We start from the raw sequence: 11,779 nt of genomic DNA on the forward strand, positions 1-11,779 counted from the left end.
AATAAAGTATAAATAAAAAACACTATTCGCACCATAACTTTATCACACCTCTTGTCTTGAATGGTTCCCATGCCTGCTGGATGGATTATCCCTTCCTGAAATACATTTTAATACTAATAAACATGACCACTGCCCCCTCCAGTGGAGAGAACAACACATTACAGCTTTAACGTTCTGTAAGCCTATTAACCTAATAACATAATAGTCTGTCTATCTGTGCCAATAAATAAGAAACAAATATTTTTTGGGGTTTACCTCCACTGCCCACGTCAAATCGCAACACGTTGTGAGCTAAAATGTAATTTACAGTGGTTAAAATGATTGTGTCCCCCCCCCCCCCAATCCATATCAAGAACCCCAAATTGATTTGTATAATAGCCAGCCAAACAAACTGAAAAGATTTTTAGCCAGAGATTTAATAGCTTTGTGTTTGTACTGACCCTAACCCTCACGTCACATCACATTCTTCACGTATATGATCACTTAATTGTCATATATTTTCTGACATCACAACAATCTCCATATTCGGACCTGGCTCTATAAATGGAGACGACAGGGACATATATATAGTGCTGAGATCACGCTAATGTAGAACTCCATAATATGGATATATGACTGACTGGCAGTGGCAGCATCATCATCGTGACAACTGACCAGCATCAGAGATGTGCCAATGCAACCAGTGGAGGGCAGCAGAACCGTCCACATGCATCTATTCTATACTGAGCTGCAGACGAACAAGACTAGGAGGAAGCACAAGATTGAATCGATTCATTCAGCTCCACCCAGTTAGCTACAGCAGCTAGAGCTATAGTTTCTAACTCTGATTCACTCCATAATGTTTGCACTTAGCATTGTACGGGGAGGACTGCGTCCTGTTACTCAGTCACTTTTTAGCAATAACAAAGGAAGATCATATGTTGTTGCGTGTTGCAGAGGACTATCAGAGAGCCACCACAGACACTCGTTCTGTCATGCTGCAGCTGTCAGAAGAAGGTCGATTCTCAACGTGACCAACAACAAGGCATTGTGATGTTATAACTCTTATTGAATTAGCTGAAGGTTGTTGTTTTTACGAGAGGACTGTTATTATTCTGTGTAGGCTAGATAGTACCCAGCATATTTGAATGCAGCTGCTGGTTTAACTTTAATTTAGCATTAGCTGTCAATAGCTGTTGACAGGCCATCGGCTATTGATTGTATATGCCTGATCAGTAGTAGCATTGATTGATTATTGATTACTTTATTAAGAGTTAGTACATTTAAAACATACTATTTTTAAAAAATAGTGAAAAGAAATGTATACACTTAAATAAAAAAATGGTTCCATGACCTCAAAATGGAACCATTGTTTGGGAAACAGTAAGAGGTATATTTGCTCCAATTTGATGCTGATTGTGACATTTTTGTGTGTACAGGTGCAGGCCAGCTCTGTGCAGCCCGTGTGTGTGCCCCCTGTGCGCTGTCTATCCACGTCCTCCTCTCACTGCTCCAGTGAAGGAAACCTAGTTTACACAGGCAACATCGCCAGAGCTGTACGCGGTACGTATGTTTGAAGTTGAACCACTCCATTTCATACTTTGTCATGTGGCAAAACATCCGATCTACAAGCCGTCAATGTGTGATGTGACCTGTTGTTTTTTTAAGAAGATCGTAGGCCTACCTATACAGTAGTACTTACAGTACCTATAGCAATGCCAGTGCAACAGGTAATATAGCCCCTCTTGGAACCCTACGTTAAAGTTTTCTGACATTTGGATGACTTTAGCGTAGGGTCCCTTACCATCGATGTCGTTCTACATGCTAATTCTCAAACGCACACTGACTTACCGTTGCTTTTGCTTTTGCTGCGCTGTGTGTATGATAGTGACGTGTTCCAAAATAAGCATATAGGAGCTATAGGAGACAACGGAGACAACCGAACCAGCCGCGAACGGTGCAGAAGCCGTTAAGTATTTTTAATCTTTGTTAGACCGTTTTGGCAGCTCTGAAATTCTCTCTTCCTTGACTTCCTTATTGACATCCCATTGTCCCGCCTCCAGCACCGTGGCTGGCTACCTGCGACAGAGGCAGGAACGTAGGGACTGACGCGCAGATAGCCAGTTCCGGCGCTGGAGGCGGGACAATGGGATGTCAATAAGGAAGTCAAGGAAGGAAGGAAGAGAGAATTTCAGAGCTGCCAAAACGGTCTAACAAAGATTAAAAATACTTAACGGCTTCTGCGCCATTCGCGGGGGGTTCGGTTGTCTCCGTTGTCTCCTATAGCTCCTATATGCTTCTTTTGGAATATGTCAGCATCACACACACAGCGCAACACACGCGTTTGAGAGGGTAAGTCTGAGTGCGTTCTAAAAATAGCATGTAGCTTTGCTTTGGTGTCACCGGACCCTATGGGTTGGGGTCCAAAGGAGCTCAACCCGGGGGGTCCGGAGACGGGCTACAGGTAATACTGCAATGCACATGACTTTTCCCCATTCCCACCTCTTATTTTATTCCATTTCTCTTGCTGTCTCTCTGCCTGTCTGTCACTCACTCAGGGGTGAAGCTGTTCAGCTATTCTAGCAGCATTGTGAGCCTGTGCCTGATGCCTCAAATCCTGATCACCACCAACCTGGCGCACCAGAGCCTGGCCATGCAGGCGTTGACCTGCGGCGTCGTGGGAATATTCATCTTCATCACGCCCGTCCTTCTCCACGTCGTCACCAAGGGCTACGTGGTCAGACTCTCCCACGCCGCCGACACAAACACCTACACAGCCGTCACCTACAACATCCTCCTCATGGAGAAGAAGACCGTGTTCCACCAAAAACAGGTGAAGGTGCCGAGTGTCACCGGCATGTTCACAACCTTTTATGCAAACAAGATGGGACTCCTCGTCAACCCGGACCTTTTCCCCCTCCCCCAAGACTACAACCACCTCATGGGCTATGATCAGCCGTTCAGCTTTGATGATGATGACTTGGATAAATAAGCCAAATAAATAAAAAGTCTTAGTCTTTTGACTAAAAACTGTGTAGTTAATTGCCTAAATAAATGTGGACTTCCACAGAATAAGTTTATTTTTTTTATAAGGTTTTACTGTAATTCACTTCAATTGTTTTTCTACTACTCAGTATTTTCTGTCAGTAGTTCCAAGATGTTCTAACATTTTATCTGTGGGAAAAAGATGCACGTTTGAACATGACCTGCAGGGTGCTACCGTAGGTCACATTTTTTATTCTATAGACAGTATATGGATAATGAGCCAAATCATTACACTATATAATATTGGCGTACTGCATGAACAAAACCATTTAGTACAGTACAGTGTTTCTACTCAATCTACTGTAATGTTTGGAGTGAATTGTCGTTTTGGAATAAAGTGGAAGTTACTAGTTTACTGGTCCTTAACTAGAATATCAAGTCACTCTGAAACAGTTATTAAAGAAACTATTTTCAGTTCTAACAATGTTGCTATGGTTTTGTGAGTTGGTATGAGATACCTTCATAATTGTTTTCATAGTGACATGCTAATTTAATATTTGTCCACCAGGGGGTGGCATGACCTCTGGGCTTACACTATTATTACTCTATAATTTCCCACTACTGTATATCAGAAAATAATTTTAAAATGCTAGCTCAGATAATTATAATGTCCCCTCTCCAAAATGTACCAATTGGAGAACATACTGTACATGACATTTAATACCAGACAGACCTAGCAATAATAGGAAGGTAAAATCGTAATTCCCATCAGCCAGCCATGCCATCTATAATGAAGAAGAAGTTGTGAAAATAGATCTTGAGAGAGATCATATTTCTGTCTTGGGTCTCAAGATAAAATGTTTGGGAACCTGCTCTAGTGCACTCAGTAACACGCAGAGGATTTAGTTGAATAACAAATAGATAAATATCAATTTATCAAATTCGGACTAATCAACTGGATCAAAACTGATTCTTTTAGATTACTTCATTTTCAAAACCCATAGAAGATGTATTGAAACAAGCAAACCTTTTGAGTGGTTAGGCTCTTATTTGTAAGAGCCAGTATGCATAATCTTGGAATCTGATTAACAGATTACCCAACCCTAATAATAGCATCCCTGAATCCAGTAATTTGAAATCAATTAAAATTATGGATATTATTCATAATGTTTGTGAATGACCCATTCACGAAAATTATGCTATTTAAAATAGCATAATGTTCGTGAATGGGCCACCAAGTTTGTAGAAATAGTTTGCCGTACAGTAAGCTGCAGACGGGTCCAGGCTGCGGTTACACACAGTTCTCTATGTAATTCCATGCTTTTATAAAATAACCAAAAATACAATAAATCCAGTTGAAGCTTGCATGTACTGTACTCTCCACCAGGAGGTGTGTGTGATGTTTGGCAAAATGTTCAGGAGTAATATAAACATGTTTTTTTGTTTTTGTTTTTTGCAATTTTGTTGAGGAAATTCAGATCCAGATCACTCATAGCATCTCTGAGGATAGAATTCTGGATGAGCAGGACATGTGCAGCATTTTGTACAAAACGGGCCACTCCTGAAAACTTTGGAAGGCAATCTTAGCCAATCAGTGTAGAATCTGAGAAATCCAACAGACTCGTCTTGATCACATACAGAGATCATGTGTACCGATTTGCGTGAGATTTGGATTAAATCTGTGCGACTTACATAAACAATGTGTTTTCCAGAAATCAGCCTCATGGTGACGTTATAACCGGCAGATGTGGAGGGATGCAGGGAAAATGTTTTTCCATGGCCTCTAGGGAGTGCAAATACATAAGTTGTATACAGATCAATGCAGTTATAGGTAAAAACAGGAATTGCCCTGTTATAGCGTCACTGTGAGGCTGATTTGGAAAAAAGAAAGTGTCATCCTCGGCCTAGTGGAAATGTGCATGCATAATTTCACGGAAATTGAACACTGCGTTTGTGATTTGTGGCATTTTGTTCGAAACGGACCAATCATGTGAGCTTTGGAAGCCAATCTTAGCCAATCAGGATGGAAGATGGGAAATGGTGCAGATCCGTGTTGATCACATGACTATGGAGATAGTGTATACCGAATTGTGTGATGTATGGATAAAATGTGTACGAGTAATCTACAGAAATGTGTTTTGCCTAAATCGACCTCATAGTGGCGCTATAACAGGTCGTCATATTTGGGGCAGAGGTTCGTCGTTGGCATCCAGGGAGTGGCGTGGCAAAGTTTGGCATGGATCGGGCCAACGGTGCCGGAGATTAGCTGGTAACGGACGGACGGACGGAAGGAAGGACGGACACACGCACGCAGACACACACGGACGGAGTGCAAAACATACTCTCTCCCCATGCCTTCGGCCTGGTGGAGACAATTACAGCCTTTTGAAGGCTCACAGCCATTCAAGCCAAGAGATACAGGTGAGACACATCCATACAGATAAAGCACATGATGGCACAGCCATCAGTCCCAACCTATAGCTCTATGGTCCCAACCGGGGCTATGCAAAGAAGGAAAGGAAATGTGCGTCAGCTGACAGATTCCTCACACTGGTAGGCAAGCTGGACTACTGAAGCCCAACGTTCGATGGAATGCATCGAAATCAATGACAGCCGAACGGACATGCAGTCCATACTGCATACTCTGTATTACTGGCCGATTACTGCCTGGTATGGGAACTGTACTGACCTCGATGTGAGCTTCCCAGCCTTCCCTCCATTCAGGACTGTAGGACATAGATTGTGCCAGCAGGTTTATCAAAGATTCTAGCCACCCAAAATACAGACTGTTATGCTAGAGAGCCAGTTGCAGCCAATTGCTAGCTTGTTCCCCTGGACAAAATAAATAAATAAATAAAGTTAGGAAATGCCACCTAGGGTAACTTGTATACTGTATGTTAACGATGATGATTCTGCCTGTCTGGGGCTTGTGTCAACAGTAAGGCATGCACGCACGCACGCACGCACGCACGCACGCACGCAGACAGGCAGAATCATCATCGTTAACACTTTACTTTGAATAAAGTTGACAGGGACATACATCACTTTCCACCAGCCTATTTTATTATGATATTTTTGCATTTCAGTGTACACTTACAGTACATACTGTACGTACTTTTCCATTTGTTTACCTGAATGTTTGTGTTTGACGCAGCTTTTGGAAGTCAATAAGCTAAACAACTGATTTACTGCTTTACCTCTGTAACTACTCATTTTCTGTGACGTTTGGATGTGGGATGTGTGATCATTTGGACAAAAATGCTTATTAGTTTCAGTCTGATTTCATTGCGTTCTATCCTTGATCATTTTATTCAATGAAAACTCAAAAGTTTTTTATCCAGTTATAGTTGATGTGCATTGTGTTTCCAGCTGGATTATATGCAAAGAAAGGATCATGTCCACATCATGTCTTATTTTCCTTTGTCATTGTTGACAAAGTAATACTGAACAGCTCTGAACAGCTCTTAGGAAAAGGCCGGGCAGAGGTGAACCACTATCCACCCTGTCACAACTCACAACCTTCAACCTCAGGCACAACACTGACATTATAGTCTTCAAATTTGGATTTGATGGCTCTGTTAGGTCAGAGCCAAAAACCTCTACCTTGGACTTTAAAGAGTGGAGCATATCTTTGGTCCAACGTAGCCTACTAACAGTCTGACACGCAATAGTCCGACACCCTACCCGAAACCCTAATGGTACGCGGAAGCCATGGGTGAGTCTTAACCGGCCACATAAGTGTCTTAACTGGCAACACATGTCGGAGCCAACAGGGGTGAGTCTTAACCGGCCAGGTATGTCGGACTATTGGTATATGTCGGACTAACGTATGTTGAAGTGACCAAGACATACACATTGTAGTGTTCCCTGTTACAACGCCATACGTCAGATACAATCACAACTACAAACGATTCACATTAGCATTCCAGAGCCAGAACATGTTTCATTGCCAGTCATTGGGTTAACAGCTTACACACAACATACGTACAACACAAGCAGCAGCCAACAAGGAAGAAGGAAAAAAGGGTTCCTACCATGTTCCTACGTAGCTCCTCGGATGAGCCCTCCAGCGGCGTCTCCAGTCATCTTGATCCTCCATACATTTGGCTAGCTCGCAGGTACTTTCCCCCCTGCTAGGAGCTCCCGGTGTCAATGGCAGTGAGTGACTAGCTGTCCTTGGCCACTGCAGCCCAGTGGCCATGCAGGGACTTCTGGAGAGCAGACTTCAACTTTCATAGTTGTATAGGAGAACAGAGTCTAGAGGGCTGAGAAGAAGCTGAGCTTGATATTGTGGGGGCGATTTGGACTTCCACACACTGGCCATGCCTTCCAGAACGTACGCTCCATGCAAGCATGAGGGTGTCCCTCTGGGCCTGCAACACCCCTGTCAGGATGTCAAACTCCTCACTGTTCCTATCTGGGGTCATCACCATGGCTATTGTACTTGCATGGCTTCTATTGTCCGGAGTAGGTTGGGTGGTGGGACACCATAAGTAAGTAAATTAGCATTAACAGTAAGCAGACAAACAAAAACATACTTTAACCTGTCACAACAACTCACTATAAAACAGCATAGCCTAGTACAGCCTAGTATAAAGTTTATATTGGATAGTTGACAGATATTCAACCACAGCTGTCAACAAAGTACTCAACTTTATTTGTAATTTGTATTTTCAATTGCTTCTAAACCAAATGAGATATCAACAAACTCTAAATTGTGCAGGGGGATTTTCTTTTCTTTTACATTGATATCTAATTTTTACATTGTATGTTTTTATTACTGTAATTTGTGTAATGATTACTGCCATAATGGTAAAATAAATGACAACACAGCATACATTAGGGCGGCCTACCTGTACAGATTTAACCACATACTTCCTTTTACCACAACTGAAATAGATACATAAATAATGCTTTAGTCTACTATGCCTGCATGTTGCCAGCCTTTACAATGAAACAGCTCCACATATTCACTTCACAGCACACAAAAGCGCTTTAGCCTGACTAGTGACTTTAGTATACACTCAGCTCTATTGCATGTAAATGTTAATGCTAAGCAGCTAACTGTAGGTAGCTAACTCCTAACTCACCTAAACACAGAAAGAAAACGACCAATGCAGTTGTATGAAGATTAACTCTGTGTGACTCAGCAGCTTTTTCAGTGAAGTAGTACTCTACTGTTGTTCCATCAGGAATGTTATAGTTTATTTCACTATGTTACTTCCAAATATAAGGTGTCAAACAAACACACCTGTCTGTGTGTGTGTGTGTGTGTGTGTGTGTGTGTGTGGTGGTGGGGGGGATGGGATGGTGCAGTGAAAACAGGATTTTAGAGCCTAGCTTCCTGAAGCCTGCTTTTAGAGAGTGTGTACCAATAATATGCATTGTGTCAACTTTCTTTGGAGCGCAGCAAATTGACAGGGAGTATAATTATGACAATAACACCTTTTTGTCTCCACCAGCCGAAGGCATTAGGGAGATGTTTTGCACTCTGTCCGTCCGTGTGTGTGTCCATCCGTCCGTGTGTGTGTGTGTGTGTGTGTGTGTGTGTGTCTGCTACCAGTACCAGCTAATCTCCGGCACCATTAACCTGGTTGATGCTAAACTTTGCACATACTCTCCCTGGATGCCAACGATGAACCTCTGCCCCAAATTTTCCAGAGCGGCCTGTTATAGCGCCACCATAAGGCAGCTTTTCACCACTTTTACCTATACTGTAACTGCACCGATCTGCGTGAAACATTACATGCACACTCCCTAGAGGCCTTTGACATGTAAATGTAAAACACATTTTTTTGATATTACTCCTCCAGATTTTGTCCAAAAATCCCACAAATCGTTACACAGTATCTCTATAGTCATGTGCTCAAAACGGATTTGTCCGATATTTCATATTCCATCCTAATTGGCTAACATTGGCTTCCAAAGTTTGCAGGATTGGCCCGGGCCTTAATTTTCAGGCCTGTTGAGAACTCTAGTTTTTTTTAGACAAGTATCAGTCAAAAGCTGGGAGACATCGAAGAGGAAGGATGGATGGGGAAGGATCAAATATGGAATGTCAGAACAGGTTCTGACATTATATCCACATACTAATATTGATGACATCAGGGATCTCCATTTATGGGCTTATTTGCGACAGCATTTACTATGACATCAGGGATCTCCATCCCTGATTATGTCACGTGATGTCACGAGACCTGGCCACCATATATGGGGGCTTTCATTGTATTATTATTTATTCTGCATTTGAGCCACGGACCACCATGTTTAGCCTCTCAGACCCAAAACTAAAGAATATTTTGTTGTTGTTGGATAAGATTATGTCCACAATTCCATGTTGTATGATGTGGTGAGATAACAGGCAAACATTCATCAAAATAACAATTCTTCTACATTCTCTAATTGTGTAGAGTGTAGACTTCTTGTAAATTCCATAATGCAGATGTTTAACAATAGTTTTACTCTTGAGAGCGCAAAATTAAACCAAATGGACCCGTAATGGGGTCCATTTTACGCTCTCAAGAGATCTAATAAGGGTCCATTTGGTTACCAATTCTCCATCATTTAGCTGGGGACCACCTGGAACCTCCTCAAGGACCACTGGTGGTCCCTGGACCACTGGTTGAAAACCACTGATCTACATACTCGCAGTTTCAATACATCTTAGATTTTCTCGACTTACAATTCACTCTTATTTCCGATAACTCATCATGGGGCCGTAACTGATAGCATGACCGTGACTGATAGCAATATTTTCTTAACACCGCAGAGTTTTCAAATTTTGTCTCTGATGCCCTGTCAGAATATTGAGAACTATTTTGCATCTCCAGCCTTCAAAAGGTGGTACGTAATACATTGCATGTGTGGACACTACAGCAGATCACACAGGCAAGAGGACTTCACAGGTCAAGGTCTGATTGCACATTTTTATCTAACATTATGTGTGATTTAGGGCTGGGCAATATATTGATATTATATAAATATTGTGACTAGATATTATGTGGGATTTTGGATATTGTGTTATTATCATGATAAAGCATAAGTGTCGTCTTCAGCAGCATCGGACTGGGGGGAAAATTGAGACACACTTACAGGGTGTGGGGGGCCTCAAAAGCCTGGATTACACATAAAAACACTAATGAAATGTGTGTGATTGCTTTTCCGAGGTACACCTGCTAAACCCCTGGTCGTCTTATCGTGGTTTCAATTACTTAAGCAGTGCGATGCATTATGAGCTTGTAGATATTTTATTTTCAAAATTTTTGAAGAAGAAAAGACAAAATGTATATGATTTTCCACCTCTTCCACCTCCCTTCCTCTATCCGCTCACGAAATACAAAAAAACAATGGAGCGTGCACAAGAAATTAATTTCACCCACTGCTTACACCTGTAAAATGTGACAGACAAAACAGATTCTGATTCGTAATTATTTATTTTCACAGTAACAATGTCGAGGTATTTGGTAAAAAAAATAATACTGTGATATACCCATATCACCAGCCCTAGTGTGTGTAATGGTGTTTTAATTTAGTATCATGTTGTATAGTCAAGTGTCTTTATCTCTGACTGTCTTTTACTCTCCTCTGTCTGTCCATTTGTCCGTCCCACCCAAAGACTTCACTACATTGTGAAACTAGAAAGTGGAGTTCAAAGCTTCCAGGAAAATGAACGTGTCAAACGAGTCTTCCCTCAGCATCGGGGAAATCTTACACATCACCAGCACAACAGTCAACATGGTCTTTGCGATCCCTGGCAATGGCTACATTCTGTGGCTGGTGTTTTCCGGAGCAGCTGGCACAATGGCCTCAGAGTTCTTCACACTCAATCTGAGCGTATGTGAGATCCTCTTCAGCTTGTGTTTTGTTCTTCTTTGGATCAAGGAATTACAGTACATGTCCTTATTATGCTTCCTCGATGGCTTTCTGTATACTGGCCGACCCACCTTCCAGAGCTGTATCTGTGTAGAGCGATTCATGGCAGTGGTGCACCCAGTGCAATTCCTCAAGTACAAACCGCTCAGGTACAGGGCGGCTTGCACTGTGTTGGCCTGGTTGTTCATCATTGGAGCTTCGCTGTTATACATGCAGTTGGGTTATGGTGAGATCTATTTTTATGTTCATTTGGGTGAATGCCTATTTTTCATGTCAGTGATGCTGTTCTGCAGCCTTGCCGTTCTCAGGGCTCTGAGACAGCCTGTGCCAGGCGAGACGGGGATCAACAACATGAAGAGGAGAGCATTCACCATCATCTGTGTGATCATGGTGTCATTTTTGGGAACTTATTTTGTGTACGCCATTGCTATTGTAATTTTTGCCAGTCAAGGCCACTTGTTAACATATAAAATGGAATTGGTTACAGCTATATATATGTTGATTGCTGAGGTCACTGGGTTAGTCCAGCCACTGTTGTACCTCCACCAAAAGATTGATAAACTGCCCTGCGTTAAACCTATACAAGGTACTGTAGATACATAGATAACAACAAACCATGGAGTGCATACCTCCACCAGGCTAGGTGGGCTACCCAGGACTGTGTAGGAGGCAGAATGTGACATTGCAGGGATGAGGTATGGTTGTATATGTCTTATTAGTATAGTTTAGGTAGGTGTTAGTTATGCGATTAGGGGGTTGACCCACCGAACCGGAATGACCTGTAGGTCAACCTGGTGGGTTGTGGGTCAAAACACTCGCATTACAAGTAGGTGTTGTAATATTGGAGCGCAAAGCTGTCAACCTATGATAGAGGCACAGGAATTATATTATTGTATTTAAAATGTTGTAATAATGGTTGCACTGATGCAGTAACATCAAACTG

The 11,779-nt window shown here is 42.1% G+C and overlaps 1 protein-coding gene across 2 annotated transcripts; it reads left to right on the plus strand.

The window, feature by feature from the left end:
- Positions 1–704: 704 nt before the first annotated feature.
- tmem70 (transmembrane protein 70) lies at positions 705–3,377 on the plus strand. Of its 2 annotated transcripts, XM_079530566.1 has the most exons (4): positions 705–1,024; positions 1,419–1,542; positions 2,538–2,993; positions 3,050–3,377. In XM_079530566.1, exons 1-3 carry the CDS (start codon positions 839–841, stop codon positions 2,969–2,971), a joined length of 744 nt encoding a protein of 247 aa, XP_079386692.1. In that variant the 5' UTR covers positions 705–838; the 3' UTR covers positions 2,972–2,993; positions 3,050–3,377. The 2 variants fall into 2 exon arrangements, with proteins under 2 accessions (XP_079386692.1, XP_079386691.1); XM_079530565.1 differs by having other exon boundaries at positions 706–1,024; positions 2,538–3,377.
- Positions 3,378–11,779: the final 8,402 nt, after the last annotated feature.

This window comes from Electrona antarctica, assembly GCF_951216825.1.
Source record: "Electrona antarctica genome assembly, chromosome: 19".
In the NCBI taxonomy this organism is placed as follows: Eukaryota; Metazoa; Chordata; class Actinopteri; order Myctophiformes; family Myctophidae; genus Electrona; species Electrona antarctica.